The sequence below is a fragment of the Rhodofomes roseus genome, assembly GCF_022264815.1.
Source record: "Rhodofomes roseus strain CIRM-BRFM 1785 chromosome Unknown C8Q71scaffold_36, whole genome shotgun sequence".
Classification (NCBI taxonomy): domain Eukaryota; kingdom Fungi; phylum Basidiomycota; class Agaricomycetes; order Polyporales; family Fomitopsidaceae; genus Rhodofomes; species Rhodofomes roseus.
The window spans coordinates 194325-215642 of NW_025952992.1; the positions used below are offsets into that span (position 1 = coordinate 194325).

General features: G+C 56.4%; 4 protein-coding genes across 4 annotated transcripts; 1 reads left to right on the forward strand and 3 right to left on the reverse strand.

Annotated features, from left to right (window-relative positions):
* Positions 1–1307: 1307 nt before the first annotated feature.
* On the forward strand, positions 1308–8604 carry C8Q71DRAFT_887948 (uncharacterized protein; the record flags this gene model as incomplete). Its single annotated transcript, XM_047928604.1, has 42 exons — positions 1308–1450; positions 1500–1869; positions 1928–2191; positions 2250–2426; positions 2477–2543; positions 2601–2641; positions 2695–2741; positions 2795–2909; positions 2962–3373; positions 3432–3495; positions 3547–3643; positions 3698–3728; positions 3777–3912; positions 3964–4009; positions 4064–4091; positions 4141–4167; positions 4217–4279; positions 4338–4378; positions 4436–4813; positions 4866–4914; positions 4967–5054; positions 5111–5123; positions 5174–5233; positions 5285–5377; positions 5431–5692; positions 5744–5912; positions 5965–6108; positions 6158–6219; positions 6270–6509; positions 6562–6664; positions 6715–6833; positions 6884–6943; positions 6999–7005; positions 7056–7185; positions 7237–7300; positions 7353–7375; positions 7430–7555; positions 7608–7854; positions 7914–7928; positions 7979–8091; positions 8143–8166; positions 8219–8604. The coding sequence occupies 42 exons, from the start codon at positions 1308–1310 to the stop codon at positions 8342–8344; spliced, it is 4884 nt and encodes a 1627-aa protein (XP_047773127.1). The 3' UTR covers positions 8345–8604.
* Positions 8284–14303, reverse strand: C8Q71DRAFT_843557 (uncharacterized protein). The gene is made up of 18 exons (XM_047926567.1): positions 13480–14303; positions 13334–13432; positions 12121–13281; positions 11916–12071; positions 11818–11866; positions 11727–11764; positions 11502–11672; positions 11259–11446; positions 10883–11195; positions 10747–10831; positions 10672–10699; positions 10539–10617; positions 10457–10486; positions 10186–10396; positions 9931–10134; positions 9361–9878; positions 9169–9308; positions 8284–9118 (listed from the first exon to the last, which is right to left on the reverse strand). The coding sequence occupies exons 1-18, from the start codon at positions 14233–14235 to the stop codon at positions 8779–8781; spliced, it is 4566 nt and encodes a 1521-aa protein (XP_047773128.1). The 5' UTR covers positions 14236–14303; the 3' UTR covers positions 8284–8778.
* Positions 14304–15364: 1061 nt separating this feature from the next.
* C8Q71DRAFT_789498 (uncharacterized protein) lies at positions 15365–17408 on the reverse strand. The gene has a single exon (XM_047925263.1). It carries the CDS (start codon positions 17179–17181, stop codon positions 15529–15531), a length of 1653 nt encoding a protein of 550 aa, XP_047773129.1. The 5' UTR covers positions 17182–17408; the 3' UTR covers positions 15365–15528.
* Positions 17409–18252: 844 nt separating this feature from the next.
* Positions 18253–18954, reverse strand: C8Q71DRAFT_863066 (uncharacterized protein; the record flags this gene model as incomplete). The annotated part of the gene is made up of 2 exons (XM_047928117.1): positions 18253–18743; positions 18804–18954. The coding sequence occupies 2 exons, from the start codon at positions 18952–18954 to the stop codon at positions 18253–18255; spliced, it is 642 nt and encodes a 213-aa protein (XP_047773130.1).
* Between the last annotated feature and the right edge of the window lie 2364 nt (positions 18955–21318).

Consider the following 21318-nt stretch of genomic DNA (forward strand, 5'->3'; position numbering starts at 1 on the left):
CAATAGAGGCCGACACGGGGTACTAGTGAGCATCGGGGCCGCCCTGCGAACAAAGCAGTCATGTCATTGCTAGTCTAATCATCAGATACGGGTGAGCTTACCTTCACCACGTCCCAAAGTCATACATTTCTGCACTCAAGAAAGCAAGACGCCATTGGAGACAGAGATGAGACAGAGATGCTCATCAATTATGTTGCAGAACATGTCCATTGTGCGGAGTCCTCCGCAGTGGCTCGTTGCGTGCCTCCCCTACCCCAAAGCACGAGGCACGATAACATCGTGCCTATGGGCCTCCTGTATAGCTGCAAGAAGTGAGTATGTATCGAAGCGTTTACCCTAGAAAGCGAAAAAACCAGGTACGTATTCAGCAATTCTGTGCGCGTCCGAGTCGCGCAACGGGTGTTGACACTGTTGAGTGGACACTGATACCGTCATACCGCATCACATATCGCCTCACATGTCCGAAAGGTCAGTAGACCAACTCTCCGAGGCTCGAGACGAGGGACGTTGAGGACATGGGACTGAAGTGACCAGAAGAGATGGTGGTGAGCAACTGCACTTTCACTATCCGAGTCTCCGTTTGCAGGTCATCGCACGTGAACGGACATATGAAACGGTAAGTCCGGTTGTCCGACCAATCAGTGGCCGATCCAATCAAATACCGGCCGCGCAGACCGGCGGTGGCGCGACGACAGTCACAACAGCAATTGGCAGCGCCGTCACCTCGCCCTCGCACGCTGTCGGCGAGGCATTGCACCGGCGAATGCACACCGAGTCTGAGACGTCTCACAGCTGGAAGGCCATTGCAGGGATATGATCGCATGCTGTCGCAGACCTTCGCTGACTCGAGACATCTGACACGAATACTACGAATAGCCTATCAACGCGGGGTTGAATTCGATCCGTTACCTGTCATACCTCGCAATTCCCAGGCGCGGACTCGCTCTGAAGATCTGACTGCCGACTGACTCTTTGCAAGCTCCGGGGCCGAGGCGCCGAACCCTGGGTTATTGGGACACAGATCAATAACGCGTCACACGGCCTGCTCCGATACTGCCGGAATGACTCGTTCAAAACACAGGGAACGCACTGGAACGCATGGTTGTCGAGGAGGAAGCTGAAGGTTCGGTGCCGGTGGCTTCTTGATGGAGGTTCCTCCATATACAATGTACACAGCGTCTGCCAGTTCGAGTTGCCCAGAATTATCCCGCGCGCTTGTAACGGTAGATCGACTCTCTGAATCAGCGTTAGCCGTGCGTCTTCCTCCTCCTCCACGTCCTTCGAGTGTCTTATCTGTCCCAGGCACGATGGACACAGGAAGAGACCCGTTCTTCAGTCATTCCAGTTGGTCCGTGAACCTACCGGGAACTGCGCAATATGTCTTCGCTCAGGCACACAAGGCTGGCAACCAAAGTGTCTCGGTGCTGAGTGCTGCACGAGATGAAATCGAGTAAGTTCCATGTCGCATTCATTTCAAGCTGAAACTACATGCAACCCAGCTTCGCGGATTCCACACTGCTCTATCCTGTTGGGGTTGCTGCGCTTTCGGTCCTAGTACTGCTGGTGCAGCTAGCCTTCCATCTTCGAACCCAGCGAAACGCGTACACGAAACCTGCTGAGTCAGGGCCTTCACCATTAGCTGAGCCTCTCCATGCACCAGAGGAGAGCGAGAATGCGTCCGCGCTCGCAAAACACGTCAAGGAGCATGGAGGCGCCGTCATAATCGCGTTCAACCTTGTACGATCTGGTTCAACTCTGGCTTTACTAGGCATGTCCATGTACAGCGCAACCAAAGCTCTCGGACACACGGCGACTCTGGAGCCCCAGAACTCCCAGATCGTTATCCACGTCGGTACCTGCATAACCTACGTGAGCACTTTCCCCTGCTTGTTCTTACGTGCCCAACGAAACTGAACGCGTCATCCAGTTGTACGCATCAGCCCTCAGCATCGCCTCGGTGCTTTCCGGTCCGATTCTCAGCACAACTGTCGTTCGCCACCTGAACTGTATCCTGGTCTTGGAGTGGGCGGCTTACGCGTACCGCGATCTCTGGCCCTTGGCAACATTCACGCTCGAGCCCATAGATCTCGATGAGGGTGCGCTGCTCTGGACCAGATTAGCCCTGCTGACTCTCAGTGCTGTCTTCGTTCCTCTCCTAATCCCTCGGCTGTACATTCCCTTTGACCCGGAGGTACGTCGCTGCAGCCACGCGGACAACGTAGAAAGGGCGAAAACCAATGGTGTTGTAGAACCCATGGCCCGACCCGCACCCAGAGCAAACCAGTTCCATCTTGTCACTCTGGCTGTACATTTGGCTCGATCCGACAATAAGGCTCGCGTCGCGCGTCGAGCATCTCACGATCGACATGCTGCCCCCTCTGGCCGACTACGATGAAGCGCACAACCTGATGAAAAGCAGCGTTGATGTATGTCTGTCTCTTAGCATGGGTGCTGCATTTATTGATGTGCTCGGAAGGAACTCGATCCTTTCAGAGTCAAGACGAAGGGAAGGCATCTCATGTGGGGTCTTCTGCGTGTTTTTCGTACGTTCATGCGCGTCTGCGTGGCTGCGCACATGTGTACTTATGTAGATTGAACAGGAGCGGACTGGATCATCCTGACCATCCTGACCACTGTGGACGTACGTCTGCAATCCCCTCGGTCCGCTATGCAGGCTCACTTTCTATTCGGCAGACCACTACGGAGTTCATCGGTCCGCTCGCTATCCGGTACATCCTGATGTGAGCATATCATTGTCGCATTGAAGCCTGGCCCTCTGACATCTCCCCCTCAGGTACCTCGAGACCGAGGGCGTGGGTGCTACCGTGCGGCCCTGGTTCTGGATCGCGACACTGTTCTTCGGGCCGATCTTCGACTACATCTTCATGGCCGCTCTCTCATTCATCTCCGTGCGTCTAGCCTCCTATCCTCTCGTACTGTGACTAATTAGCACACATGTAGACGAGATTGCTGACCCGCGTCGAGGCGATCATCACGCAGCTTGTGTTCGAGCACGCCCTGCGCATGCGCATAAAGGCGGATGCCTCTGACGAATCTGCCAAGAGCGAGGGCGACACGACCGTCGCCGGCACACCTGATACGGCATCCGTCGCGGATTCAAGCGCGACCACTGCCCAGGAGAATGGCAACGACAATGACAGCGACTCGTCAGCAGGCAAGGGCAAGCAGAAGTCCACTGCGACTGCGCAGACGGTGCCCGCGCCCGCGCAGCGCCCAGAGATCGTCGGGAAGGAGGAGACGGGGAAGCCGAAAGACGACGAGAAGAAGGGCAAGAACGTCGTCGGCAAGATCAACAACTTGATCTCGTCCGACCTTGCCTCTCTCGGAAACGGCAGGGATTTCGTGGTGATCTGTGTGTGCTTGGCGCGTCTCGATGCTTGCGTTCCTCGTTCAACTTTACCTCCCCACAGTGGTCAAGCTGCCGGTCGAGATCATCTGCTGTGTCTGGTTCTTGTACGCCGTCTTGGGCTGGAGGTCAGTAGCTGTACCATGAGAGGCAACCCAGCACATCTGATAGCCTCACAGTGCATTCGTCGGTCTCGCTTGCATCGTCATACTATTCCCCGTCCCTGGTTTGATTGCAACGATGATTCGCAAGATCCAGGTCGCCAAAATGAAGAAGGTAACGTTCACGAGTATAATTGGGCGTGCAAGCTGCTGACGCATACCGTTCTAGACCGATGCTCGCGTACAGACTGCGACAGAAAGTGGGCTCAACAAATATCCACCGGTGTACTCTCGCTGACTCCTGTCAGCTATGAACGTCATCCGCATGATAAAGCTGTTCGGTTGGGAGCCCAGGGTTACCGAGCAACTGGCTGAAAAGCGTGAGGAAGAGCTGGAGCTCGTGAAGAAGAACAAGCTGCTCGACCTTATCAATGGTAACCTGAAGTGCGTATGCAGTCTTCTGCACCCATACAGCTGACACTGAACCACCTGAAGCCACGTCATTCCTTTGGTGACTATGATAGCGACCTATGCGACATACGTGAGTTCGCCCCATCAAAATGGATGTCGACTACAAACTGACATCAGCCTATAGACCATGGTCATGAAACGAGAGCTCACTGGTGAGATGACTCCTCCCTGTATGCGCGTAAATCTCACCCTGGCATTTAGCCTCTGCCGTCTTCTCGTCTATCACCGGTACGTCCTGTGAGTCTTGGCGGTTTGCATGGTACTCACGGATGTGCAGTATTCGACACTTTCAGCAGTTTGATGCATATGGTTCTCGGCTTCGTGCCTGAGCTGATCCGAGGTAGGGTCATGAAACAGACCGACGAGATACGTTTAGAAGACTGAGTTCTGTATTACAGCCAAGGTATCGTTGGACCGAGTGAATGAGTTCTTGCAGAAGGTTGGTACTCTCTGCCTCGCATTCCGAGATGATTGATGGGAATATGTCATGCCATAGACAGAGCTCCTTGATGAGTACTCGGAGCAGCCTGGCGAGATCCAGACTCAGATCGGCGCGCAGCCCGAGGAAGACGTGATCGGTTTCCGCAACACTTCTTTCACATGGGCAAACACAGCCAGTGGTTCGGCTGCATCGACTCCTGGAAGTGGGCGAAGTAACTTCGCCTTGCGCATCGACGGCGACCTGATCTTCAAGAAAGGAAGCATCAACCTCGTCATCGGCCCTACTGGCTCGGGAAAGAGCTCGTTGTTGATGGCGTTGTTGGGCGAGATGCACTACATACCGGCGGGTCCTGATTCGTTCTTCAATCTTCCCCGTAGCGGAGGTATCGCCTATGCTGCGCAGGAGTCGTGGGTACAGAATGAGACTATCAGGGTAGGTGCTTCATCGCGGGAATGGTGCATCATAATCATATGTGTCTGAGTAGGACAACATCCTCTTCGGGGCACCATACAATGAGGAACGCTACCAGAAAGGTACGTTGACGCATCCCGCCGTAGAGAGCAGATTACTTAACTGCGCATATAGTCCTCGAACAGTGCGCTCTCAAACGCGATCTCGAGCTGTTCGCTGCGGGTGATGAGACGGAGGTGGGCGAAAGGGGTATTACACTCAGGTACAAGTTCGACTTGGGATGTTTTCAATTGCAATCATTGACTCTTTTGACACCAGTGGCGGTCAGAAGGTATTCGGTGGTCCGTTTGGGCGATGCCATTGTACTCACACCCATCGTAGGCACGCATCACGCTTGCCCGTGCTATATACTCGCAGGCGCAGACACTGTTGTTGGATGATGTAAGCGATGAGTCACCTTCCATGGGTTTGGAGGAGTGAACTGTTTGCTAGGTACTCGCCGCGCTAGACGTCCACACATCACGATGGATCGTCGAGAAGTGCTTCAAAGGCGACCTTGTACGTGGCCGAACGGTGCTACTCGTTGTAAGTCCACATTTGTCCTGAACTTTGCAAGCTCCTCATGGTATCAATCGTAGACGCACAATGTTTCGATGGCCAGCCCAATTGCCGACTACGTTGTCGCTCTCGGCACAGACGGCAGAATATCCAGTCAAGGATCCATAGCCAACGCGCTAGAGCGTGACAGGAAGCTGGCCGCTGAAGTAGCCAAGGAAGAGGCCGAGATAGAGAAAGCAGAAGCTACCGTTGACGAGCAAGCTCCGGAAGAGGTTCCGAAGGAGGATGGCAAACTTGTCGTCGAAGAAGAGGTCGCAGTCGGGCATGTCGGTTGGCAAGCGAGTACGTCTCATGTTTCTGCTGGTCATAGTGTCTTTCTAACGAACACAACAGTGCGGCTTCTCTTCGGCGCGCTCGGAGGGAACCACCAAGTCTTTTTCTGGTTCAGCTTTATCGGCGGTCTCATGCTGTACATGGTCTTCAACATCCTTGAGACCTGGTTCCTGGGCTTTTGGGCGAGGCAATACGAAGAAGTGCCCGCGTCTGAAGTCAATGTTCCATAGTATGTCTCCCACGCTGATACGAGCGACATTTCTGACCACAATCTCTGATAGCTTCCTGGGTGTATACGGGTTGATCATGATCATATCGACCCTGTTCTACGTGGCGGCCTTCTATGTCTACATGTACGGGACGCTGAGAGCATCGAGAGTCATTCACAACGAGCTAATGCGTTCGATTCTGGCTACAACATTGCGGTAAGTTCAAAACACTACTTTCGTGACACATCACTAAATCATTTCGTAGGTGGCTTGACAAAACACCTACATCTCGGATTATTGCTCGATGCACACAAGACATTCAAGAAGGTAAGTCTACCCTGTACATAGCATGTCCTCAACTAACAAATTTGACGAAGTTGACGGTCCCGTTGCGAGATTGTTCAGTGTCCTTACAGAGATGTCGCTCGAGATGCTCATGAAGCTTGGTGTCGTGGTGGTGATATCGCCTATCTTCCTTATCCCCGGTGTGTTCATTGCCGCTGTCGGTGGTTGGATCGGCGAGGTCTACATGAAGGCCCAACTCGCGGTCAAACGTGAAAGAAGTAATGCAAAGGCCCCAGTGCTCGGCCACTTCGGGGCCGCGTTTGCGGGTCTCAGTATGTAACGTATTGCTCGATTACCTAGGGTTCTAGCTGACGGATTTGACAGCCTCTATCCGCGCCTACGGTGCACAGGAAGCGTTCAAGAAGGAGTCATACGTACGCATCAACAGATATACTCGTGCTACAAGAGCTTTCTGGGGTCTCAATCGGTGCGTTGAATACTGCAGATGACTGATCAGACAATCTGATCGCCTCGTAGCTGGGTAACTGTCCGTATTACCGCCCTAGGATCCGTTTATTCTGCCGCTCTCGCGGCCTACTTGGTGTACGGGAAGTCAATCACCGCGTCCAATACCGGTTTCTCCCTGAACATGGCAGGTCAGGAGGGTCGGATATGGATGTCCCCACACCGTTCTGATATCATGCAGTTGGATTTAGCAGCATGATTCTTTGGTGGGTGAGGATTTTCAATGAATTGGAGGTATCAGGTACGTCGCAACATGAGCAGGTGGAAATTGTCTCTGACCATGTTCTTCCCTTCAGGCAACAGGTAAGAGACGGTGGTATGCAGACATGAGACTCTACTTATGATTGCTGTAGCCTCGAGCGTATCAAACAATACATGGAGATCGAGCACGAACCCAAAGCTACGCCAGAAGGTGTTCCGCCCGCATACTGGCCGGCGAGCGGAGACCTCAAAGTCGAGAAGCTCTCCGCTCGATACTCTCCAGTACGTCTCCTCTGATGCGCGAGCAAGCATATGCTTAGTAAGTAAATCTAGGACGGGCCTCGCGTACTGCACGAGATCTCGTTTGAGGTGAGGTCAGGACAGCGCGTTGGCATCGGTGAGTGGAAATCATTCCGAGTTGCGAATCCATCATTAACCCTGCTATCTAGTCGGTCGCACCGGTAGTGGAAAGGTAAGCACCGTGCCATGTATGTGAGACGTTCGCATGCTGATGCTATGCCTTCAGAGCTCTTTGACTCTGGCTCTCTTACGGTGTATTATCACCGAAGGCAAAGTGTATTATGATGGTCTACCGACAGACAACATTAACCTGGACGCTCTCCGCTCGAATATTACGATCATTCCGCAAGTGGTGCGTCATTCTTCCTCGGTAGATGCTTGCATTAGCCTGACTGTGGTATCAGCCCGAGCTCTTGAGCGGGACGTTGCGTCAAAACCTAGATCCCTTCCAGCAGTATGACGACGCCGTTTTGAACGATGCCCTTCGGTCTGCCGGCCTGTTCTCGTTGCAGAGCGACATGACCGAGGGTCGCATCACTCTCGACACGCCCATCGCAAGCGGTGGAACGAACCTCTCCGTTGGGCAACGTCAGATCTTGGCCCTTGCAAGAGCCATCGTGCGGCAGAGCAAGCTGCTGATTCTGGATGAAGGTCGGTGCCGTGTTCATCGTAGTGTTAGTTATCTAACCATTATATTGTCGCTCATCCAGCTACGTCTGCCATCGGTGAGAGTGTTCCTAGAGGTTGAGAATTAGGCTGACGCGGTTGCCTTCAGACTATGCAACAGATGCTGTGATACAGTCATCGCTCCGCCAAGAGCTGGACACGGGCGTCACTCTGCTCATCGTCGCTCATCGCCTGCAGACCATCATGGACGCCGACAAAATCGTGAGTTGTGCTGCCTTTCAGTTGACTTCGCTGCTCATAAATACCATTCAGATGGTGCTCGACGCTGGCAATATTGTACGTGAACATCACATGCTGATCATTGGTTTGGACACTGAGTACTCTATAGGCTGAATTCGGCAAGCCCAGCGAGCTTCTGAAAAATGAACAGGGTATGCTCCGTGCGCTCGTCGACGAGAGCGGCGACAAGGAGACGTTGTATGCCATGGCTAGTGATGCTACAGGTTCTCACTGATAGAGTCGCGAGCTTCTGTATCCAATCTGTAATCTATCACGGGTTCGTCGTGCATTCTCTTATGTATACTGTCTTTGTGCGTTGAGCGCGGGCGGATCTTCCATGGTCGAAGTGCTTCGTACGAGTATCCGAATCCAGAAACTGTATCCGAAGTGTAGCTGGTATATGATATCGAATACACGTATGTAGACCGTCATGACATAGACACCAATCGCACCTGCGCGGTCCCAACTGGCCAATACAATAGAGGGATTAGACGAACCATGGATCGCAGGCACTCGTATATTTCTGCGTATGGCTACAAAGTGCGAGGAATGAATACTAATACAGTGTGGAATGTGATTGTTGATGCAGGGGACCGTGGTTGTCTTGTGGAATATGATATGGACACAATAAGATACGACTACAAACCAAGCGAATTCGAATACTCGCAGTTACACTGACACGTCGTCCTCAAGGACTTTGTCAAGTTTCCTCAGCCAGCCCCCGACTTCCCAGTTATGTGGCTGATAAACGTCCTTGGCTCGCTGCACGGTATCGACGACACCGCGGAGGATGACCCTCAAGCGCTTGAAGTCGATTGGCTTCAATATCCACCCGTCAAACCCAAGCTTGAAGAGTTCCTCCTGCTGGTCCTCGAACAACGAAGCGGACACTGCGAATATGGGTATTCGACCGTTGAGCTTATGTGAAGACCGGTGGAAATGGTTCGCTCTCGATGCCTCCAGCCCGCGGATGCGCTCCGTAGCTTCGAACCCGTTCAATAGAGGCATCCTGCGGGAGACATGAGTACATGGTCAATATAGAAGATATGTATCCCTTACTGAATATCCATGAGGACCGCATCGAACTCGAAGTCCGCCTCTAGCATGTCAAGGCCTTCCTGGCCGTTGGTGGTGTTGACAACGTTGTGACCATCCAGCGACAGCCGTTTGGCAAGAATCATCCGGTTAATGTCGTTGTCCTGTCCAGATGGCTCAGCTCTATGCCCTGGATGACGAGCCGATTCGATTTACCTCAACGATCAGCAAACGCAGCTTAGTAGTGAATTCGCCATCTGAACGATTACTGCGAGATGTAGATGACCGTGGACCCGAGCGCGGCCGAGAGGAGACTTTCGAAGGAGTCACGTGTGCCCGACTTGACTTCCGGCGGACGACATTCGATTCTCCTTCCGGGGTGAGCAACCTCGGCTCCGGTTCGGTACTCTCAGCCCTATTTCGCCCTACGTCTAACCTGGAGATCTCGGAATCCGCGGGCGTCACGCTTTCGGAGTACATCCTCTGACTCTGACTGAGGTGGTGGTTCGAGAGCGCCTGCACCAGGTTATCCATCTCGTTTCCTCGAGTGTCATCCGCAGAGTTCATGGAACGCGATGAAGGGGATCGTGAGTCTTGAGGGGTGATGCTGTTGTCGGTATCCGTGGTGAACGGAATAAGAAAGGAGAAGCGACTCCCTTCCCCGGTCCGTGAGTCCACTCGAAGTTGACCGCCGAGTTGCTCCACTATGCGAGCGACAATAGCCAGTCCCAATCCTAGGTCGACACATAAGCTCAAGACATGGGCGATCGACGAATAGATACTCACCGAGGCCCTGAGTGGGAGCTCGAGGCGGCGCACTCTCTACCTGCTCGAACTCTCGGAAGATGCATTCCAGCTTCTCTCCCGTAATGCCGCACCCGGTGTCTGAGACGATGATCTCGACAGCGACATTGTGAGCATCGCGGAGTCCTGCTGGCTCCTCATATGCATGACACTCCACGGAGATGCCTCCGCGGTCCGTGTATTTCACTGAAAAACTCTGTTAATAATCTCGTGAACCCACCGGCACGGGCGACCTACAAGCGTTCGCAGTGAGGTTGGCCACGACCGTCCGGATCTTGCGAGAGTCGCCGACCACTAGTCTCGGGGAATTAGACAGGTCTACAGAGAAGAACAACCCTCTGCGGAACGCTTCGTTCCTGTATAGGACGACTGCGTCTTCGATAGCACGATGCAAATCAAAGACTTCGTAGAAAGATGTTTCGTGGCCGCTCTCGAGGCGTGTAAGATCCTGAGATGTGATGTTCATCGTATCCAGTGTTCCACCTCTGTGGGAATCAGCAATACGTACCAGCAGGTCATTGATCGTGAATAATAAGCTCTGTATACAAGGTCAAATAATGGCGACAGAAGGTCTAGACGCGGTGACTGACTTTTGATGCAGCATGCGATTGACTAAGGTTTTCACGTGTCTCGATATCCAGTGGTCCATTAAGAGCCATCTCCAAATAACTAAAGCATTACATCTATGAGTCTCATGCAGCAAACAAAGCTGATTGGACTCACTTTATGATATGATTCAATGGTGTCCGTACTGGCTGGTGTCAGGGCGACGCGACTGAGCAGAATAGGCGCACGTACCTTCATGACTAGCGTTCGATAACAACAGATTCGTGAGTTTCGTCGTCTGCAACGCGCTCTCCTTTTGCCTCCAGACTTCAATAAACTGGTACAGATCGATCAGCACATGTCTACAAACGGCCCCATTCCAATGTACCTTGCCATAGACAAGTGCGAGCACACCAGCCGTCTCTAGATGCTCATCCGACCATGCACGACAACGGCCAGCCACAATCTCCGACCACAAGCGGAACGACGCCCGGGGCTCGAGCACACTGCGCGACTCCCCATCCTTGTACGGCCGCCCTGCCCAGCGCACCTCGCGAGGCTGACCTTTGCGCAGGAACGCGATGAAGTCCCGCCCACCAGTTGACAATGGCACATACAGGAGACCGGCGATGACCTCGAGCCCGGTATTGAGGTGGAGATCGGGGTAATCCTGGGTCACCGCTTGTGACACCTGGATTGTGCTGTGGATGTCCGGATAAATAATAAGGCGACGTGTACTTCAGGCAACGCAGTAAGCGACTCACTCGAACTGTTTGAGCCGGAGGTATTCCGCGACAATCAGGATCTCCTGACCGTGCTGGTTCGGGCCTAGGATCTTGGCGCCTTCGCCAATGACGAGCACACCATAGTCAGCGTCAAACAAACCAAGGAGGTCATCCGCGTTCGAGACGATGTAGCCTGACGGGTGTTGCTCGCTAGGCATCGTATTGATCTGCGGCCATACTCTTCAGCGGACACGTCCGGAAAGGGCAGCGAGTTTGACATACCAGTTTCCGAGTATGCAAGCGCTGAGCGTAGCTGAGCCGCTCCACATTGCGGGATATCGACTGACTGAGTAGGCGAAGCATCTGCCGCACAGGGAAAGAGACACGCATCCCGTGATTCCCGTAGGAGTGGCATGCGACGAGACCCCACAGTTGACCGAAAGCAATGATGGACTACATACGCCTCATGAGCAACCGAATCAATTTACAACACGAAACGATACGTACAACGGACATGGACGCGCGGACTTGCATGTTCTCGAGGTCTATACACAGGATATGAATTCCCCTTCGCAAAGACGAGGGGGGAACGACGGACATTTCAAATGGATCGGACTCATGGCGCGAAGATAACAGTGGGTCATGTCCTGAAAAGCTCTCATGAGATGTCTCGCGGGCCCGGTGGGGGCTACGTACCAGTGGCGTTTCAAGGTCTCTCTTACTCCTGACAACCAACCGCGCCGTCGGGGCAGCGCGATCATACAACAGCCGTACTTTATCTGCACACAATCTAAGAAACCATGACCAAGAGACCGGCGAAGGAGACCTACTGAGCGCATACAGATGCCTCGCCTACTGTGATTAACGTTCAATCCCACGGATGTCTGCGTGGACCACTTACCTGCGCGGGGATGTCCGTAGCCGGAAAGTGCAGCCCTCTGAACAGGTCGTGCGTCTGCTTCCAGTCCACAAGCTCGGCAACGACCTGCCCGTTCCACAGCTCATCGAACTGGTACACCAGCACCCGGTGGAACTGCGTCAGGTCCTTGATGACACCCACCACGACCTTCATGAACGTATCCAGATCTGGCGCTGCTCCGAGCTGCTCGTTGATCTGCGCCATGACCGCAAACACGTCCATCATCCCTACAGCCCCCGTGCCTCTGCGGCGGCGAGACGGGCCCCGCCGCAGTGACTCCCGTGCCGCGTTCCCGTTGGGAGAGCCAGAGCTCGATGACCCAAACGTACTGGTGCTGCCGGACGCAGAAGAGTCACCCACAACGCGTCGTGTACGCCGAAGGCGCTCAAGCGCCAGCAGAGGCTTCGATCGGCTCGTCGTGCTCTCCAGGATATCTTCCGGGCTGGGCATCCAGTCATCCTCAGCGTTGGTATCGAAGGCGGATGTTCCACCCGTCCCCGAGCGCGCAGGCGAGCTGTCCGTCTGACGAGGAACTAGGTCGCTCCCGCTGCTCACGAGGCTTGGCGTTGACGCCAGGCCAGGCGACTCCTCCAGTGTGCTCGCCAGCTGATCCTGCGAGCTGCCGGAGGATACCAAGGTCCGGCCGGAGCTATCTGTTGCAGAGTTGCTCGGGGAGTTCGAGCTGGCTGCGGTGCCCTCCGAGGGCGAGGACACGCCCGAGTACATCGACGACGTGTCGTCGGTAGGGAGGGGCGGGTACAGCGGGTTGAACGTGTCGCGCTCGAGCTCGAACTCCAGGATGATGATGTTGCTATCCGTCTTCGAGGACGTACCATCCGACTTCGTCTCCACGTTCGCCGGGGCCGTCATCTGTGGCCGGTGCGCTGCAACCCAGCAGGTCCAGCTGCGCCGCCTTTGGGGGTCTTTCGAGAAGGCTTCTGTGACTACGGTGCCCGGTTCGCCCCAGCCGCTCAACATGAAGACGTGTAGGTTCTCGGCTTGCTCCTCGGGTGTGAGCGCGGTGTCGTTCAGATACTGGATATTGTCGAAAAGCACGTCCGCCTGTTGGTCGGGTAGGGTCTGCGAGAAGCACTCGAGGGAGAAGAGGTGCTGCGGTGAAAGCCCGAGCAGCTCTGTCGAGTTCTGCGAGACTGTCAGCATGCTAGACTGATGGGAGGATGCGGTCCACACGCACTTCTGACACCTGGCGCACGACAAGATCGCCTGTCTCCTCATCCTCCTCCACCGCGATGAGAATACCATAGCCTTGGACAGCACCAGGTGTACGGATCGGCTGCGTATCGTGAGCGCGAATCCGCCGCACAGAACTCGGGCACGCACCTCGTCCTCACACTTAGCTAGCTTTCCCTCCCTCCCGACAATGAGATGGTGTCCGTGCTCATCCTCCATGTGCGCGTACTTGAACGCAATATGTGGCCCCTCTCCACTGTCACCGTTACTGCTCGACAAGCTCGCGTCTTCGGCCTTCAACCCTGAGGAAGTTGCGTCCGGCTCCTGGACGGAGGGCACCTCCACGAGCTCCTCCTCGCCCAGCGGCGTGTGTATCGCCGAGCAATCCGAGCCGTCCACGGAGTCGCGGCTCGTGCGCCCGCGCGAGGACTGTGCGGAGATGGTCGAGGGCGCAGATGGATTAGACCCTGAGTGGACAGGCGCCAAGTGAACGATGCCCGAGGTTGAGAAGCGACCGTGTAATGCCGCGTCGAAGTTGGAGACGCTATCGTCTGGTGCAGGCAGGATGTCTTCGGACGCGACGTCAGAGAACGCCTCTGCGTTGGACGTAGCATCGTCATTGAACGCGGTGTCCATCATTGCCTGATGGAGAGCGGCGTGTGCAGAAACAAACGAACGGCGGGAAAGCGGGTCGTCGTCCGGAGAGAAGTCGCGAAAGTTTGGCGTACTGACTTTCCGCGGCTCAGAGACTTTGGTGCCAAAGGACGGTGTGGATGAAAGGAGGGCGCTGCCGGTAAGAGAACGACTGGAGGGGGGCGCCTCTCCGGGAATGGATCCGATGGGGGCGTTGCCGTGTGCCTCTAAAGACGCCGCGGGCGTGGAGACATCTACGACGAATATGAGCATGTGCTAGGGATCGTCGACCGCGACGATAGCTCTGTTGATGCGCACCTGGCGTGTCTGCGGCTGCTCGAGCAGGACGGATTCCGCTGAGAAGCGAGCGGACGGGATAGACGTACGACGAAGACGGCGAAATGGACGGCGAAGACGGGGAAATGGACGACGAAGACGGCGAAAGGGGCGGCGACGACGCCTTGGGGCCGTTCAAGCGCGGCTGGGGCATCCGCGCTGATGGAAGAGGACGACAAGGAGCGCAAAGCCTCCGCCTGCGGCAGCTCGGTTCGCTTTCCTCTTTCGACAGCCCACCCGGCGCCTCTACGTCATTGGCCCCCGAGGCGGTGGCGCATCCCCGCCCGACGGTCGGGTGGCGCTCGTGATCGAGCGGGCAGCTCGAGCGTCGCGCTTCTGGCTCAGGCCACGCTCAGACCACGCTCACCCAGCCCTGGCGTGCACGCTCAGAGAACGGCCATGCATCCGAGCGGCCTCTCGCTCCGCACCGAGTCGCGGCTCTGCGTCGTCTCGCGTCTCCTCCGGACTTGTCGCGCGCCCCGACCTCGATCCGCACGCGACGGACAGCCCGCACGGACAGCCCGCACGGACAGCCCGCACGGACAGCCCGCACGCACAAGACCGGGCACATCTCGTGAGTAAGACTCGGTCTCTGGTATGTAAAGCGCCAGGAAGGCAGTATGGGCTCCTCCTGCAACACAGAGTGCGAGAGCTGCAGACGGCTGCGCGGCCCCGGCTTGCCCAAGTCGACGCCGTGCATCCGCCGCGCAGCTCAGCGTCGCTAGGTACTGTGTATACTACATCGCCCCGCCCGCCTCTCCCCTCTCGGACCAGCTCCAGCCGTGCACAGCGACCCCTCGCCTCCACCCAACTCGCGGGAATCGTCCTACAGGTCAGTCGACCTTGTGCCTCCTCCGGTCGCGCTCATGCCTCGCCGTCTCGCACGAGCATCCCCGCCAGGATGCCGACGTCTTCGCAAGTCCGCCTCCTTTCGCTCCGATCCAGCCGGCGGGAAATGCCCCGTCTCGAGGTGAGTCGACGAGTCCTCCTTGCGCCCCCTCCCCTCGCGTCCATGCGCCGTTCTGCCTGTTGTGCAGACGCGTCGCCGCACTCGTCCCAAGCCACTCCGTCCGCATCGCCGCACTCGTCTCAAGCCACTCCGTCCGCATCGCCGCACTCGTCTCAAGCCACTCCGTCCGCATCGCCGCACTCGTCCCAAGCCGCTCCGTCCGCGAGGATGCCGACGTCTTCGCACCCCGCCTCCGTTCGCCCCTCGTCATGCCTCACTGCTCATCCGCCCGCCGGACAGACAAGATCACGCGGATGGTGGGCCACCGCGCGATCTCGCTCACTCCGCCGCCACGACTCCTCCACCCAGAGGCCACCGCCGCCGCCCGCTGGCATCTTGGTACGTGACACGCGTGCCGCCCACGGTCCTTCGCCCGGACAACGGCGTAGATCAGACAGACACGCCCGCGCGCTGCACCACTGAGCACGGGTGCCGCGAGCGCGTTGGGGACCGTCGCCGAGCATTTGCGCGCCGGCTCGAGTTCTGGACCGACTGTGGTGCTTGAATGCCCAGCGATATCGTCGTACGATGCGTACGGTGCCCGTGCGCGCGTCCGGTCTCGACCGGCGGGTAATGCCTACCACCGCGCAGAGTGTCGCCCCGGAGTTCGCGTGCAGGTGACCGGGGCGGGCCTCGCAGAGGACGCCCAGAAGAGCTACCTCTCGAGTGCACGGACACCGTCTTCGGCGGGCAGATGTCGTGTGTGGGCGCAGGCGCAGGATCGGTGGCAGCCACACACGACTAGATAGTCGGCGTGGATGATTGTCGAGCGCACGAGTGTCGAGGCGGAGGACGCGTGGTGAGAGCCAATCAGCAGCCGCGAAGGTCGAGCTGGGATGCGGACCCGCCGCGCTTGCACCGTGAACCAAGTACGAAGCAGGGCTTTGTCTCTGTCGTCGATCGCCCTCGAACGCACTCTCGCGGAACCCGTCAGAACGGGCGCGAGCGAGGCTTTGCGGCCACCGGGCGCATGCTCGTGGCATTGACCAGCAGGAGGGTTTGGCAGCGGGTCCTTGGCGGATGAGACGAGTCCCCGCCAGCAACCGTTGAAGCTGTCGTGACGGCGCAACATCTACCGGAAGTAACGTCGCGTTGCGGGCCGCGACGTGCAGTAGGCGCGAGGACCGGCACCGGCGCGAGGAACGGAGGGCGGATCGGCAGGTGCGGTGAGCAGACCGTCCGCGCTGTAGGTGACCGTTCGTGGCTGAAGGCATGGCGTCGAGTCGCGACGGGCCGGGCAATGTGGGTGCAGGATCGGTGTTAGCAGTTACCGGGCACACTGTCGTGCCGGCCGTGAACGTAGACCGCCATGGGTGAGCGAGCCGGGCGAGGTGCGCAGATGCTGTGTCGTCGGGGCTGACGTCCCGACAACCGGGCAGCGGCGCGCGCGCCCTGCTATGGAGGGACATAGAGCTGGTCCGCATTTTGTGTGACCATCGCTGCTGATGTTTAGGCGTGGCTAGTGGTGTCCGACGCGAGCAGTCGCGAGCTGCTATGGACCAGCGCGTGAGATCGTGGCGTGACAAAGACAAACGAAACGAACACGCGTACGCGGATGAGAGATGGGGCTGCTGGTTGCTCCTGTGCATGGACGAGTCGGTGTCGAAGGTGAGCAGCGTGAGCGTTGCAGACGCAAGGACAAGAACAGGGGGAGCTATAGGCATATGGTGGTGACCAAAATGGCAGTGACTGTAGGATGTGAATGGTAGAAGATGTGGGTGAAGGCGGGAGGGACGGGATGGCGAGCAAGGAACTGCATAGGTAGATGAGTGCGTGGTAGATGCTGGGACAGTGGGAGTGTCGACAGGTATGTACAATGAGAGTGCCAGGGACATGAAGTAAGCTATCGAGATGAGCAAACCAACGGCATTCATATGAATTTGAGTCTGGACAGCTGAATGTCAGACATGTTGCCATCAACGGGATGAGGACATCTACTAGATCTGAGACTGAGTTGAGCGCTGTACCGGTGTTAAGTCTGTGGTCTGTAACTGATCGGACATTGCTATGAGCCGTCGGCTATGGATTTCCTGGTGAGATCTATTGCTCATCAGTCTGACAGAGCTGGCTTGAGCTCAAAGCCTGTATTGGCTGGATTCTCAGACAGCATACCAGACTGTAACGAGGAATCCTCATTATAATCTGGAATGCTGTCTGTAGTCCAGGCCAATGTCATGACTTTTGGTGTTCTCAGGGACGACATAAGCAATGTTGTTCTATCTATGATCAGGTGAGGATCATTGGGGTGAGGGTATACCACAGTTGTACGCGACGGCGGACCTGTACGGTTGTGTGCCGTCGGCGGATGCTGCCTGCACGGTGTGTTCCGCCGGAGGCACCAGGCTCGCTTAACCTAACCTAACCTAACCCCATTTGGCAGCTGAGGGCACCAGGGATCATACAGGTCAATATATGACCGTCTGAAGCTCTCAGGGTATCTGCGCGCACCAAACATCATTGCTAAATGTCCGTGGCAATGCCATATTGACAGGGGACAAGTACAGACAGGGACTGTGGTTTACAGAGGTTAGGTTAAGCTGAGGTTAGCTCCTGTCGTCCGATTTGCAGCGTGCACGGCCGGAACAACAACCGTGACTCGGCTGGAACATGCGTGAAAGCACTGTTTCTGCACGAAAAATGCAATATATGGCTTCCTATGACATGGGAATGGCTCTCTGCAAGCCTGGTTGGGCTGCAAGACTCCTCACCAAGTCAGGGCGACGTTGGCACGTCGAGACGAAGGCCTGTCAGTGTCAACGCGCTGTCAGCCACCGTATGGCTCGGCCACATGGCACACCCAAATGAGGCAACCGGGCTTAGCGCGCTGCCGCGCCGACTGCCTTCTCTTGCTCCCGGACTTTCAGACTTGCAAGCTACGCGCGGCCGCGTCTAACGGCGACTCGCATACATCCGCGCAAAAAGAACATTCAATTCCACAGTAACATTCAGTCATCAAATCCCGACGCGCTCTCAATCTCCGATAGACCACCGTCATCAGCCACCCCCGCAACACTCTCGATCTCCTCAACTTCGGAATCATACGCGTCCGAGTCTTCGACATACTCGCTACTCTTGGGGCCCACGCAGACCTTCCGGGGCGGCCTCGACAGTCGGAGCCAGGGCGGCACGCGCTGTACACCATAATCCCGCCGTTGAGCCCGGGGTGGACGCGGCGTAAACTTTCCTGGAGCAGCACTCTGCACGGTGAGTGCTTTATGCTCGTCCTCTGAGAGCTTTGTGAACACGAGAACACCGCGGTGGATGCGGCTGAGGAGATCCTGTAACATGGCGATGCCGCCCGGGACATCACTGAGATTCGCAAAGACGAGATGCTGCGGCCAGCCGTCGAGGCACACAGCGTACTCTTTGGCGACGTGAGTGTAGAAAGACTCCGCGGTCCATTTCATTGCGGCGGTTTCCTTGCCGGAAATTGACTCTGGTTACAAGATGTGATCAGTCAGACTTGATGCAGGCATGCGGATGAGACGGCGCGCACGAAGCTGCTTTGTGAGTAGCTGCCGGATCTCGCCGCGCGCTCTTGTAAAACGAGTACCGTACGTTGTCTTGTGCTTTATTCGTTTCTTCGGCAGGACGAGTCCCGGCCAGAGGCTCCGCCGCTGTGGAGGCTTGGTGTACTGCAGGCGCATCGGATGATGACTCGCACTGGCGGTCGTGCGAGGAGGGAGGGGCTACTAGGCCACGGATATTCGTCTCCAGTGGATATACGGGGCCTACTTGTATCTCGCGAGAGCGCCCTCCCGATGACCTATGTACATCGGCAGTTGTGTCTGTCGGTAATGATGGGCCGCTGCATATACTCAGCACGTCTCCCGTTTTTCCCACTCGTGTTTCGCACTAGATCAATTATTCGCAGCTTTACCACAGTTCGACCCGTCTCGCGCACCAGGCGTGGTGCAGCGCCGTGTTACCGATCAATGTATTGCAAGTCCAATAGACGGCGCGCAGCCGGTCAGAGTTTTACTCGGACTAGGCGTGGATTTTCACTCAAACGCAGGCTTGATTCTGCGGCGCGGTATCCCGCCGTTCTGGGATTGCCGTCCCGGCGCGTAACACTTGAGTTATGTGCCTGTGAGTCTGCTCCTTTGGCAGCACAGAAGCTCGGAATTCATCATCACAGGTTTCGAGGAGCAACCGCAAACAAGCCGATCCTCCGAAAGAGTGACTGCAGCCCAACGGGAGCAACATCATTTGTCATTGCCCTAGTACGTTGCATCGCACAGATTGCGGAAATTGCAAGCTCGCTCGACCTCCCTCTGTGTGTTTGCTATTGAGCTAACACGGATGGTGACACATAAACGTGGGTTTGTTCGTCGACATCGCCATGAGTCGCAGGCGTTCGAAGACTAGGCGCACAACAAGACAACCAAGCAGAAGCACGGCCAGCGGTCAGGTAGCCGTTGGGCTTAAGCTCGCAGTAATGTGGTCAGGCAGAGTATCCGAGTCCATGATCCCACGCGCGGTCCAGAACTCCTTCCGGCATATCACACAAGGTACGCGTATGCTTGCCTCCATTCTCCGTACGGTGCGCAGACACATTTACTTCGGTTGTAGGGTCGGTCTTGCCGTTTGGTAAGTACGAGTATGTCAACCCGCCTTGGTGCAGGTCAATTCGTGCACGGAGAACGCATGCACTGCCGACATGAACATCCAGACGGTCCGTGTCCGTGTGTCTGTCCAATGGATGCCATTGGAGCGTGTCAATGCACGTTTTCCTCGCCTCTCGACGACCGTTCCACCACGCAATCTGCTCAGTGATCCGCAACACTCTGGTCAATGACGTATGGACGGAATACCTCGCCAGGAACTCTGGGCCACAGGTGTGTGCGCGCCCAGAGCTCCAACCACCATTATCGATCTGTTAGCCTGGCTGCGAGGGTCGCCTCAGTATAGAACAATGATAGCTCAGGTTGCAACGCCGTGACGTGCGCATCAAGGGCGTAACCTCTGCCGCTGTATGGCCCGAAACACACCCTGTTTCGAGCCTTCAATCCGGTTGAGCATTCGCTCCGCTTAGAGTCCGATCCCTAGCACGTCGTACCCAGGTACTGCGACATCTAGGGTCACACGATGGTGTCGCCGTGAGCACCAGAGGACCGCCACTGCTCACTGTAGCCATTGACCCACGGTGTTGGTTGCCTGGCGGGGTCACTGCCAGCCTTACCTGGCGACGAACATCCCCGGGCTGCTACCGAGGCCACGTATACCTCAATGCGGCATGCCGCGGTGCGTGCATCAATGCAGGTAGGCGCACTGATCAGGGTCAGACCTGAGAGTCCAGGACTCAATGTAACGCGATGGAAGACTCGGCATATATCTCGCCCCGCGGAGGGTTGGCGCCTCAATCCCCCCTATGTAGATCACTCCACTCGGCAAGCAACTGCGCTCATCGGCAGATTGGCTTTCTGTCCGATCTCGCGTACTGTAACTCAGTACCGGCGAGCAACGCCGGTTGGGCGGCGCCAAAGGTACGTTTGTGTGGATCCCGATCTCTTCGCCGCGTTTCGACATGTTGATCGTGTGGACCAACAGTTTGTCATGTTACTTCTGCCGTTCACGAGATCCCGAGAAGGTTAGGTGCCCGGTTGTTCAGGTCTGCCTGCGTATCCCGATGCCTAGTGTAAGGTGCACCGTCCTGTCACGGTCTCCGCTGAGTCATATCCAGGTCTCCATACGACGGTCTGCGTCAATGAACAAAGCCGGTCGGGCTGCCTCAGGCAGTACCAATGACACCGCAGGGCGGTAACAATGGCGGGTCAATCCGCACTCGTCGCGGGACTTCTGGTAATGCATAGTGTTCGATCGCAGTGCGGGCCCGGGCTCCCAGTGGATTACACTCGGTGTCTTGCTGCACAGCTTGAACACTGGCACGAACACAGCTGACCGCGATACCTCAATGGATCTCGCTGCACGGGTACTACACGGATTCGGCTCGCCGCTGTGACAGCTTCGCGGCCTCTCCTTGGATCCGTGGAGCAGTATGACACATTCGA